Source organism: Pongo abelii, chromosome 2 (assembly GCF_028885655.2).
Source record: "Pongo abelii isolate AG06213 chromosome 2, NHGRI_mPonAbe1-v2.0_pri, whole genome shotgun sequence".
Taxonomy (NCBI): Eukaryota; Metazoa; Chordata; class Mammalia; order Primates; family Hominidae; genus Pongo; species Pongo abelii.
In genome coordinates, this window is record NC_085928.1 from 153,168,792 (window position 1) to 153,182,993 (window position 14,202).

General features: G+C 35.4%; 1 protein-coding gene across 1 annotated transcript in view; it reads right to left on the bottom strand.

The window, feature by feature from the left end:
* Nucleotides 1-14,202, bottom strand: part of SLC9A9 (solute carrier family 9 member A9) — a 591,979-nt gene that overhangs the window by 427,921 nt on the left and 149,856 nt on the right. Inside the window, exon 5 of the mRNA XM_024245123.3 lies at nt 9,400-9,515. Within this exon, the coding sequence (XP_024100891.1) occupies nt 9,400-9,515 (116 nt within the window). The remainder of the gene's footprint in view (nt 1-9,399; nt 9,516-14,202) is intronic.

Consider the following 14,202-nt stretch of genomic DNA (forward strand, 5'->3'; position numbering starts at 1 on the left):
ACTAACCAGGTAGGAAGAATCATGGAAATTCATTATTATCATGAAAACAAGCAAAAATGTACATATCTCACTGTATTATACTGATGGAAAAATAGCAGCCCCATCTTAGTGCAGCATAAAAATAATGATGACAACATAACAATAAAAATAAGACATACTATTTAATCCTTACCAAGAACCTTTAAAATAAACCTTATAGTCCCATTTTATATTTGGAGTAACTGAGGCCAAGTGAATCAGATAAAATGAAGATTTCAACATGACTGTCCCACACCATGAACAGTGTTCTTAATATTCAACGACTGCTCTATTTATTTGATAAGTATTTATTATGTACTGTGCAGAACTCAATGGGCCTTTTATATTGTGAAGCATCTGTGATGATCTAGTCATTAAATATTATCTAGTGTTGATGATGATACAGATAAAGTAATAGATCCTATTAAGCACTTGTGTATTTTGCCTTGTTTGATGAGAGAACTGAACTAATAATTTACATCAAATAGATTTTTAAAATCTAAACTTGATGAAAAAAATTATGGACTGTATTTTCCAGCTGGCTATGCAGGTTGTCTCCATTTACTCATTTTAGATAAGTATTTACTTTCCATATTGAGTCTACCCAATTTAGGAACATTAAATGTGTCAACATACTTTGAAACCATGCTAACATAATATAAATACCAAGTTTCTTGAACCTGTGACATGTTACATAAGAGAAAACAGTAATGGGCGTTTCAAAAACAATGCTGAGATTGTCAGGCTTTAAGAACTTATTTATATTCTTACAAAAAGAATACAATTGAGACATTTGGGCAGGAGTTTATTTAATCCACTGTCTCCAAGTCAGAGGCTACAGTATTCGTGGTTTAAATGGCACATATACGATATTTGAATCATACAGATATTTACTCTCTTTTATTTCTGAAGCTTGGGTGTAAAGTAGTTTATAGGTTATCATGCATCAAAGCAGAAAAATGAGACTGGAAGGAGAGATTTTAGAAAGAAAATCTCAGACATATTAATTCAATCTCATAAAAATAAATTGCCTATATTTTACCAAATGGCATAATCTATGCAGTGCATTGTATCTGTACTTAATATTGTATTTGTACTTTATACTCAATTTTAAATTATTACAGTATTTCTATTAAGGGTCATGGTTTTGGTTTCCAACAGTTTCATTTCCATATATCTTTATAGCAGTGCTGCCCAATAAAAATATAACTCAAGCCACATATGTAATTTTAAATATTCTAGTAGTCTTCTTAAAAAAGTAAAAAGAAAACAAGTAAAATTAATTTTATAGGATATTTTATTTAACTCAATATTAAGTGAATATTATTTCAACATGTAATTAATACTGTATAAAATTATTAATGAGATCTCATTAATAAAACTATTAACTATTAATAAAACTATTAATAAAACTATTAATGAGATCTCATTAATAAAACTATTAATGAGATGTCTTGGAAATCTAGGGTGTATTTATACTTGCAGCCCATATCAATTTGGACTAGTCACATTTCTAGGGTTCAGTAGCAACATGTATCTCGCAAGTATCATGTTGGATACAGCAACTCTAGAATGTGCCCTCTCTAATGTTACCTAAATCAAGACACCCTGGATTAATTCTCTAGGAGGAAAATTGGACAAGTCTCTGAATTAATAATTATTTTCTAGTTTTGAATACTGGATTAATACTTCTGAAGTTCAAAATAGTGCAGCTGTATTTGAGTCTCAATGCAGCTGCATCGTGTAAAATGAAGACACTCTAATCCAAATAGGAAACAGGGAAATTGATGAAGCGAGAAAATGCACAGAACACATGTACTTGAATGAGTGGCTTCCTGAAGACCTTGGAGGAAATGTCAGTTCCGTAAATACTAGGATGAGTTTCTGGCATCTTCTGGGTGATTATTTAATACTTGATGCAATGTGCTGAGTTCTTCCTTTTCCTAAAAGAAGCTACTATTTTGAACATCTTCCAACTTAGAAAAAACACATGATTATAACTGCTTCTTGCAAGTCTACAAACCATAGCTTGGCATGCTCTGGAAAATGTTCAGCCACTGACCACCAGATAAACAGAAGAAAGAAATATTTGCTACATGGTTGGACAAGAGGAAAGGCACATATCTTTGTTTTAGTTAAATATATCTTCTTTGGTGGACAAAAACTGATATTGCCACTCAGCTATGTACTAGAAGTCCAGCTATGTGCTAGAAATGCAGCTATGTGCTGGAAGTCCATCCTCATCTTGGGAGACTGCCCTTCCAGGGGCCATGAGACACCTCATCCCCGAGGGTGACCTGGGATACTCAACTTCTTCATATTTCATAATTGAAAAGAGATGCCCTTCCACACTCCACACTTTGCCCTAGCAGTTTCTTCCTCAAGTTGCATTAATTCACTGATTTAACAGGTATTTATTAAAAACTCGCTATTCTAGATATCAGAACTGTAAGACTGAAAAGAGGAAAAAATCCAGAAAAATAGAAAAAAAATCTCCCACACAGGAGACAAAGAAGTAAATAAATAGGTAAATAAAGAACTAAATAAATTGATCAATAGTGATTAGTAATTAGTGATGTGGAGGAAAGTAAGGCATGGACAGGGGATAGAAAGCTCTGTGATTAGGGGTGTCTGGGCAAGGGGGTGCAGTATTTGATAGGGTGAGCAAGAAAGGCTCTCACTGAGGTGACGGTTGAGCATAGACCTGAAGAAGGTGGGGAGGGAGCCACAAGTGAAAATACACCAAAGCAGCCACAAAACTGGTATGTTCAAAGCGCGTGGGTATGCTTGTATCTCCACATATCTTTAGACACCTTAAGGACTCCCCTCTTTATCTCACCTACCCTATATGAAAGGACATTTCCGACTTGTTAATCAAAATTGTTATCTTGGATAGTCAAATTTACCAAACGAGACCCCAAGACAGCAATGAAAAAGACAAGAGGATAGTATGAGGCTGGACAGCTCCTTGACAAGCTTTGGCTAATTGCAAAATGAGAACTGTTAAACAAATCATCTATTTCCAGTTGTTTGGGCTTTTGTTCTCTTGAGTTTTGTTTATCTTTCCTCTCCCATTCCCCATCCTCCTGGTCTCTGTTTTTTGCACACACCAGAAAAAGAGCTGACTCATTCATTGAGCCCTTTGTGTATTTCTTTCTTTCCCTGTCCTGCCATTTTCCATACACTGTCTCTTTGGTTGTTCTGCCTTTCACTATCCACTTGTTAAGTGCTGATGATGACCTTTCCATCATCAGCAAGATCTTCATCAGTAAGGAAAGGAGGAGATAAAATGAATCAAATTATAGTCAAATAATCCCAAATGGAGCTAAATCGAAAATTGTCTGAGAATCTGAAACGTGCAGAAGAATTAGATTTAAGACTAAATGTGTATCCATAAAAGATGAATATGAAGGAAATAATAACACCTAGCTAATATTTAGCTAAGGTTAAATGGGAAAGAATTAATTTTTAAATGGCCAAGAAATGTCAGACCTGGAGAGCATAGGTTTCCTCTTGTAAATTAGTGAGTCACAATAATTTAGGCAATAAATGAATAATTGTGGGGTAAGATTAACTAGGTGTTTTAAGGTTGTTGAAGATCTTAAATTGCACCAATTTAGCAGAGAGTGGGTTCGGCATGTTTTAATATAACAATTAGTTCCCAGTAAAAGAAGAGAATTTAAGGGTTCCTATTCATGTGTGGGTTTCTACCTTATGAGATATCTTTAGCATTTGTTGATTTGAGGTTGTAACCTCAGAATATAGTTAGCAGGCTTTGGGTTGACTTTTATTTTCCCTAAAATAAAAGATTGTTTTAAAATAAAAACCAGTCTCACAGGAATAAAAATCATGGAATGTTAGATCTGGAAGGATATTAGATCTTTAGTTAAAACTTTTTATTTTACAGATGAAGAGTCAGTTTTGTCTGTTAAAAAAAAAAAGAAGTTGGAAGCGATGGGAAATACTATCTTCTACTTCCAATAATGTATAAAATCTAGAGAGGCTAAGTGGCTGCCCAAAGTTGCACAGCTGGTCCATGCCAAACTTGGAAAGTAGGCTTGGGCCCCAGGATGCTCTTTATGGTTATGAGCCAATATTGTATTTCAAAAACTTCAGTCCACTCAAGTGTTTGATACAATGCAGATAAGTAACCATCTTACCAAGTTGGATCCCTCCCTCCCTCTCTTCCTTCCCTCCTCCCTCTCTCCCTTCCTCTCTTTTTTCCCTCTTTGCCTCCTTCCTTCCTTCCTCCTTCCCTCCCTCCCTCCTTTCTTCTTTCTTTCTTTTCCTTTCTCTCTCTCTCTCTCTCTTTCTTTCTTCTCTCTCTCTCTCTTTCTTTTGAGATGGGGTTTTACTATGTTGTTCAGGCTGATCTAGAACTCTTGGCCTCAAGCAATCCTCCTGCCTCGGCCTTCCAGAGTGTTGGAATTACAGGCATGAGCCATTGTGCCCAGTCTGGATTTTTTTTCCATTTTAATTGGTTTTCCTGTGTTATCTAAACATAATTTCAGGGGCATCACCTGCCACGGAAGGAGCAGCACTTCACTACAACTCAATTGTGTTTAGAGCTAGCTGAGTCACTCAGTAGAAGGCAACAAACTCAGCCTTCAGTGTTGGGACCAGGGAATGCTGGTTGCAGTGCTTCTGAACTTGAAGATTTGTGCAAAGGTGATGTAAAGTGAGGCCTGACCCCGAAAGCCAGAATATCTACGTATGGCAGAAGAGAACAACCTTAACTAGCTAGACAGGCTGAAAATATACAGTCTTGAGTCCATGCTTCCAGTGGCTGCCAAGAGACTTCTGCATTTCCCTTGGGCTGTGTGAGGGTGAAATCTTCTAGCAATGACATAGTGACCAGGCCATTCCTAACCCTGGGGATAGAGTAGTCTATCCCTGTATACCACTCTGGGGCTCTGATCTTCAATCTACACCATGGGTTCCAAACCTAAGACTCAGTTTCATTTCATGTTCTTTCAATCAACCTCTCATACCATAAGCAAAATAAAACATGACAAACCAGGAAAACTGTTTGTAACTTATATGACAGAGAAAAGATTAATATTCCTAACATATTAAGGGCATCTAAACATTGAAATGTAAAAGTCTAATGACTCTACTGGAAAAGGGTATCTTATAAATAGAAAAAAATAAATATATAATTTTTATTATAAATTACATGAATCTTACTCATAATAAAATACAAAAATACAAACATACAATCTTACTCATAATAAAAGAAATACTAAGTCATGCTACAGGGATATATAAATCCTCACCTTTCATATGGATAAACCCCCCAAGTTTTTATTGTCTACTGCATTGACAAGACTGTGAAGAACAGGTATTGTCATACGTTGCTGGTATGAATGCAAACTGATACAAATTTTATGGAGGGGAGTTTGGCATCTAGGAAAATTACAAATACATTTACCATTATCTCTTTGCAGAAATGTCTCCCAAAGAAACACTGTCAAAATGTGAAAAGCTATTAATTTCAACACCATACATAATTGCAGAAGAAAGAACCCAAATTTCTATCAATAGAAGACTGATTGAATAAAATATGGGGTACTCTTCGACTACTAAAGATAATTAGAAAGATGATTATTATTATTTATTTTGAGACAGGGTCTTGCTCTGTCACTCAGGCTGGAGTGTAGTGACATGATCACAGTTCACTGCAGCCTCAACCTTCTGGGCTCAAGTGATCCTCCCACCTCAGCCGCCCAAGTAGCTATAGCTGGAACTACTGGTGTGCACCACCACGGTAGGCTATTTTTTTATTTTTTATTTTTGGAGAGACAGGGTTTCCCTATGTTTCCAGGCTGGTCTTGAACTTCTGGGCTCAAGTGATCCTCTCACCTTAGCCTCCCATAGGGTTGGGATTATAGATGTGGGTCACTGTTCCCAGCTGAGAAAGATTCTTATATGTTGTTATAAGGAGACCTCCAAAATACTGTTAATTAAATAAAAGTAAGGTGAAGAACCATGTGCATAGCAGCATATAGTGGAATGTGTGCATGTTTGTGTATTTGCTTAAATTTAAAAATAGAAGGGTAAACCGAAAACCAACCAAAATCACTGGAAATTTAGGGTAAAGGAGACAGGGAGGGAAGCTAGATTTCTCTTATTTTGTTCTGTGATTTTCTTTTTAGAATCCTATATATAATCTAATTTTAAAAATTAAAAACAAAATAAAACAAAGGAACATTATTATATATTGACTTGTGGCTCAACCACACAGAGAAATTATTTCAAGTGATTTTAAAAAGGGAATAATTTTTAACTGTACATCACTAGTGGGATATATCCAAAGGTTAAAAATAACCACAATAAAATCTTAAGCAGTTTTTTAGTTATGGTATTTTTAGTAACAATATATATTATACTTTTGAGAATATATGTTTTAAGCAAGTAGGAAATTATATTAATGTGTGGGAAGAAAGAGTAGGCAGAAGAAAATAAAAACGAAAATAAAAATTCAAGGCAGTTAAGTTCATATAATACTAAATTTTAACTGAAAATATTATGAATTTGTGATATAATTTCTCCTTTTAAAAAGAGGTCTAAAAACAATTACCAATCCAGCAGCAATGCAATCCCTTAGTGCCCAGATTATGGTCTCTAACTAAATTTCCCTCTTAGAAAAAGCCAAGGCCTTTTGGAAAGAAAGGTAATTCCTAGGTAGGGTGCAGGAAATACACAAGATAAGGTTGAAACATCTAGTCTTACTCAAAAGCAAGAAACCTATCGAAAACTGTTGTCATTCTAATAAAAGGATGCAGCAGAAAGTTGAAGAGGCTCACACTTGTCAAAAATGGCACCTTTTGATCATGAAAAAAATATAATGACAACAGTAGATTGAAACATATCATCTATGTAAAAATCCATGTGCTCATAATGATATGTTTTCAAAAGGTCATCTCATTGGTCACATATGCAGGATGCTACACAACACATTATTTTGAAAATTAGTAAATAAAGAGAAAAAATGGATCATTTGCCCAGCTTTTGTTGCTTAAATTATACCATTGGGTACTGAAATAATCGAACTGGAAAACTACTTCATTAAGGAGAGTACCACCAGCTAATAAATGCAAAAGGTAGGATTAGATTAGCATACCACTAGTTTGTAACCCCTAATAAATACTGGCTTAAGCAAAAACCATCAATGGGTACTAAAGCCACTGGATAAAATGGGCAACTCTAAAATGTAAAGCTTCACAAACTTTAATGTGTATTTGAATCTCTTGAGGATATTGTTAAATTCTAGCATCTGATACTAGGTCTGTGGCTGAGCCTGAGATTTTACATTTATAACAAGTCACTATATGGTGCCAATCCTGCTGGCCTGAGAAGTGATCCTTCCACCTCAGCCTCCCAAGTAGCTATAGCTGGAACTACTGATGTGCGCCATTACACCAGGCTATTTTTAAAATTTTTTAATTTTTTGTTGAGAGACAGGGTTTCCCCATGTTTTCCAGGCTGGTCTTGACCTCCCTGGCTTAAGTGATCCTCCCAACTTGGCCTCCCATAGGGTTGGGTTTATAGGCGTGAGCCACCGCTCCCAGCTGAGAAAGATTCTTATATGTTCCTAAGAAAGAGAAAGGTAGACTCACATTCGAGAGCTGGCCTGATACCCTTAGCTAGGCCTTGGCATTCTTCTGTTGAACAAAAACAACTTAACAGAATGACATCAGGCAAGGCTATTCTGTGACCATCATGTATCCAGACAAAAACAGTACTATTATGTAATTGTTGATGAACATTGTCCAAACCACAAAACTAAACAAACATCCCCCTATCCTGGCTATTATGAGTGACCACTGCTTCTTTACCAATTGTAGCTTTAGGCTCAACTGAGTCCTTCCTCCTTCTAAATAAGACTTAACTAAGATGCCCAGTCTTGGAGTTATTCCCACTTCCTAACAGCATCGAATCCAGACCAAAGCCCTGATGCCTTAAACCCTCGCTAAAATAACCAAACATAAACCGAAGTCCTATAATAAGTCCTTTCTAATACACACTGAGACATAACATGATTCCCCATGGTATTCACTTTCATTGCAACGAGTAATAAAAGCATCTTGTTCAACTACAGGTTGTGTTCTGGTAGCAATCCAATAATATGATGGATCAGGCTGACAGCTGAGTCACCAATCACTACTTGCCTCCGGAGGTGATGAAATAGAAGGGTCCCAGCACCACCTTTAAAATAATCATACCAAAAAAGTTGAACCTGAATCTGATTAAACCTCTGACTCTAACCATCAGTTTATAAGAAATACAGGGCACTGAGGAATATTTTAAGGAGCTATATTCGATTCGACAACAAGACAAATTACCTTTTTTTTTTTAAACAAATAAATGACAAGAAAATTAAAACATAAAACGGAAACTTCTAGATAAAAAGAGGCCCAATAATCATATCAATCCATTGTAATATGCTGCCCTTGTTTGGATCTTGATTTGTACAAACTGCTATACAAACGAATAATGACAATAAGACAATTAGGAATATTAAAACAATGAGTAGATTTTGGACAATATTAAAGAATGATTGTTAATATTTTCAGGTCTTACAATGGCAATGCTCATTTTTCAAAACATTTACAAAGAAAATAATATGATTGCTAGAATTTGCTTTAACATAATCCAGTCATGATGAGAGAGTGCGTGTGGAAGGGGTATAAATAAGATGATTGCCCATATTTGATAATTGCTGAAGGGCATATGCCAATTCTTTTTACTATTCTCCTACGTTTGATATGCTTGAAAAGTACCATAGTAAACATTTTTTAAAAATATCTTTAAACCATTTAATTTAATACATCATTTTCAAAAAAAGAGAAGATATATTGACTGGAGAGAAATTCAGGATGATAACTCAAAATGGCTACATGTTCTAGAGCAGGGGTGTCCAATCTTTTGGGTTCCCTGCACCACATTGGAAGAAGAATAATTTTCTTGGGCCACACATAAAATACACTAACGATACCTGATGAGCAAATAAAAAGGTCTGTGAATAAATCTCATTATGTTTTAAGAAAGTTTATGAATTTGTGTTGGCCAGCATTCAAAGCCATCTTGGGCTGCATGCAGCCCATGGACTGCTGGTTGGACAAGCTTATTCCAGAGAAATAAACTGTAATGACTTTAGAGATCTCTCCCACTACTGAAATTACTTTCTAACCAATTTCTTTAGCACTATCAAAATATTCCCCTTTTCTTTTCTTTTGTAATTACTAACAGATATGTCAACTGCAGGTGAAGAAAAATAGAAATTATTATTATGCAGACTCAGGTGATGGTCTTGGGGAGAATCATTCAATTTAAATGTTTGATTCTTAAAAGAAGAAAATGTATTATTTGAGCAATTACCTGGATCTGTAGCAGACATCAGTGAACCAAAAAATAAACAGTCAGTGAAATGAAAGTCTCCGTTTTTCAACTGGCCAGCATGTATCATAGCCTTCACAAAACCATACATAATTAACCTGTTGAAGAGAAAAATATGACCTTCAAACATCAAGATGAACCCTGTGTAAACCCATGCTATCATAAGCCACATGCTAATGTTTTTCCTCAATACGTGTCATGCACAAATTGCCACCACCCTGCCAAATGACAGCCGTGCTAGCTCTCTGTACACTGGAATCTCTTGGCTATGAAAGACAATTTTACCAAATATCACAATTTATTCACTTGGTAAAAGGTAACACAACAGTTTATAGTATATTCCAATGAAAGCAAGGTAAATCTCAAAGATATAAAAAATAACCTGTCAAATGTGGCACAGCAAATCATATCCAAAAACACAGCAGCTGTGCTGACATCTGTAAATGGATTGCTTTTCAGTTTTCCTTGTTTTGTCGCTGGGGGTGTCTGAAAAGGGTTCAAATTTCAAGTCCATCACTGTGATGAGGAGGATATTGGCCAATCACAGGGCACTCAGTCAACCAGTCACTTTATAATAGATAAGTCTCTGCTGCTAGTGGTGTCAGGACACTTCCACACTGGATAGAGAATCACTGTTAGGTTAGAGCATGTATAACTCCAGCTCACTGTTTAAAATGAATACTGAAATAGTTGCATTGTGATCTTTCAAGGAAAGATTATGTAACCTTACTGTGCCCACACCACGGCATGCAAATTGTCTGTTTTGGTCATCATTTGCCAACCTATAGCTTTTAATTGGTATTTAATTATTTAACTGACTGATTGATTTTGCTAAGATCCTAGTAGAGGAAATAGAGAGGTGGGTGAACTGAATCACAGTGTAATTTAAGAACTTTAAGAGTCTTTAGAAACTATAGACCATCAAACCAGTAGATGGATGTTTAAACACTCACGTGAACTTAAAGTTAGTTCTCAGGTTTTGGGCATAGCTAAAAAGGCTAAAAGTCAGATATTTAAAAATGTCAATAAGAATGCAGATATTTCAAATTATGTTTAAAAAGTATCACTATGAGAGAATATTTCAGACCTACCGGCATTTAAATCCAGGCTCTACTATCTACTATCTATATGATTTTAAGTTATTACTAAAACTTTCTGAATCTGAATATCCATGAGGTAGGGATAACAGTAATAGCCCACAGAATTGTTTTAAGGATTAACTGAGGTAATACATATTTGGTGTCTGGCACATAGCAAATTCTCAATGAGGTCACTGAGGCTAAAAATAATGATCAAAATAGTAGGTAACGTTTACTTACCATTTTTACTTCTACACATGCTTTAACTCATTAAATGCCCACATCAATGGTAATATTTTTTGTATTTTTAGCAAGAAAACTGAATATAGTGTGATTAAGTAATTTGCTTAAGGTGACACAGCTATTAAGTTGTGAATCCCAGATGTGAATTGAGAAGGTCTGGCTCTAAAGCCTTGGCTTTTAACCATCACACTGTATTGCTTAGATCAACAGTTCTATATTTTACATGATATGTTATCTCATGTAATACACCCTCAACCATCCCATGAGTTAGTTGCTCTAGGTAGTCCAAAAGACAGCAATGAAGTATCCCTAAGAACTCAGAAATAATTCTACCCTCTGAATTGAACTATTAAGCCAATCCATAATGGTTTAGAGCACAGGGGCCCAACATTGCTTTGCAAAGCATGGATTCTAGAAGGGGAGGCTGAATCTTAACCAGGCTGAAGGTATTAAATATCTGAGAAAGACTGTCAGTGGGACACAGCATGGGAGCTGGGAAAAGGCAAGTCTAAGAGGCCTCTTTCATGGCAGCTTCTCCACACTTATCCAGAGGACAGCACACTGCCGGTTACCAGGTGCACAGTCTCTTGACAAGTATAGGGTAGCTTCATTCAGCTTATTTATTCATTCAAAAGATACTTCTTTTATTATTATTATTATTATACTTTAAGTTCTGCGATACATGTGCAGAATGTGCAGGTTTGTTACATAAGTATATACATGCCATGGTGGTTTGCTGCACCCATCAACCTGTCATCTACATTAGGTATTTCTCCTAATGCTGTCCCTTCCCTAGTCCCCCAACCCACAACAGGCCCCGGTGTGTGATGTTCCCCTCCCTGTGTCCATGTGTTCTCATTGTTCACCTCCCACTTATGAGTGAGGACATGCAGTGTTTGGTTTTCTGTTCCTGTGTTAGTTTGCTGAGAATGATGGTTTCCAGCTTCATCCATGTCCCTGCAAAGGACATGAATTCATCCTTTTCATGGCTGCATAGTATTCCATGGTGTATATGTGCCACATTTTCTTTATCCAGTCTATCATTGGTGGGCATTTGGGTTGGTTCCAAGTCTTTGCTATCATGAATAATGCTGTAATAAACATATGTATGCATGTGTCTTTATAGCAGAATGATTTACAATCCTTTGTAAATCCCAGTAATGGGATTGCTGGGTCAAATGGTATTTCTGGTTCTAGATCCTTGAGGAATCGCCACACTGTCTTCCACAGTGGTTGAACTAATTTACACTCCCACCAACAGTGTAAAAGCAGCTGTTGTTTCCTGACTTTTTAATGATTGCCATTCTAACTGGCGTGAGATGGTATCTCGTTGTGGTTTTGATTTGCATTTCTCTAATGACCAGTGATGATGAGCTTTTTTTCATATATTTGTTGGCTGCATAAATGTCTTCTTTTGAGAAGTGCCTGTTCATATCCTTCACACACTATTTGATGGGGTTGTTTATTTCTTGTAAATTTGTTTAAGTTCTTTGTAGATTCTGGATATTAGCCCTTTGTCAGATGGATAGATTGCAAAAATTTTCTCCCATTCTGTGGGTTGCCTGTTCACCTGATGATGGTTTCTTTTGCTGTTCAGAAGCTCTTTAATTTAATTAGATCCCATTTGTCAATTTTGGCTTTTGTTGCCATTGCTTTTGCTGTTTTAGTTATGAAGTCTTTGCCCATGCCTATGTCCTGAATGGTATTGCCTAGGTTTTCTTGTAGAGTTTTTATGGTTTTAGGTCTTATGTTTAAGTCTTTAATCCATCTTCAGTTAACTTTTGTATAAGGTGCTTCTTATTGATCCCCTACTATGTGTCAGGCTCCATGCTAAAGGCATAAATTATATCAGTGAACAAACAAAGATCCCTACCCTCATGGGGCACACAGTTTAGCAGGATAGACAGCAATAAGACACAATCAGAAATTCAAATTATAACTGTTATCTACATTACTTTCTGATCAACACTGGGACATTCTGGACAGTCATGGCATTAGCAGAGAAATGCTCCTCAGTATTCATCCCTTCAGGCTCTTTTGGCATTAGCCCAACTTCACCTTGGCCCTTTGTCACTTGAACTACAGTTCAAATATTGAATATCAATTGGTTCTGGAGTCAATATAAACTTTGTGATCTGTCACCATATTTCTGAATTCTATACCCATTAGTTAATTTTGCACGTTAGGAATCTGAGGCTCAGAGTTAAAATGACTTGTTCCATATTGTACAGAAGCCATCAAATTGGATATTATAAAAAATATATGTATATATACTACCTAGGTATGGCAGGGTTGCATGGAAACTAGAAGCCTCATATACTATTGCTGGAAATGAAATTAAAGTTTTTATGGAAACCAATTTGGCAATTTATTCTAAAAGCATTAATTTTAGAAAATATTCTATAGCTTATTAAATGGTTTCCTATAAATTTAAACCAAGAAATTAATAAAATATGTACCAAAAGATGTGAATTTAGATCAAGATTCCTGTTATTTATAATAATAAAAAATTCAACACAATCTTCTACAAGTCAAATGAATGAATAACATAATACATATGATGACGGACTAATATGCAACTATTAAAACTGTATATAATAATATACATTAGACAGAAAAATAAATTGATAACACAAATTATAAAGTGATATATAAAATAAATTATACTGGGCATGGAAAAGTAAATTATTAAAACATGTTAATGATTATATCTAATTTTATAAAATTGAGTATACTTAGGCATACATATAAACAGAAAAAGTTAGACGCATACAGCCCCATGTTATTGTTAATAGTGGTTATATAATAGAATTAAATGACTCTTCCTTTTTGCTTTTCTGCATTTTTACAGTTCTTTTTAAATAATAGCCATAATAAAAACAAAGAACAATGTACATCAGTGAGTACTATTATGGACACAATAGTTATTCATTGTGTTACTTAATCCTCACAATTCTATGAGCTATGTTCTATAATTATTCCTTTTACAAATGAGAAAATTAAGACTCAGAGAGGTTAACTAACTTACCTAAGATCACAGAATTAGCTTGTGACAAACCAGAGTTTGAATCCAGGCAGTTGGACACCAAAGCCTACATACTTAACCACCAACTCTATAAGGCTTTTGAAATCAGGAGAAACATGCATGTGTGTGAGTACACACAAGTACACACACACACACACACACACCCCACATACAGTTTGCTTTTTCAAAAAAGAAAGAAAATTACTTATTTACTCCAAATCAACTCCTTGACTTAAAATAACTATAATTTCAGTCACTTCCTTGAGATAATACAAAAAATAAAAATAAAAAGCCCAGTTCAGTTCAAGCTCGTATGGTAATTGTTATTATTACTAATATAGCAATGGCCATTATCACTGCTAATTATAATAAGCCAACAATTACTATGCACCTACAATGTGCCAGGCACTCTTATAAATGGTAGCTATTGTTATTGTT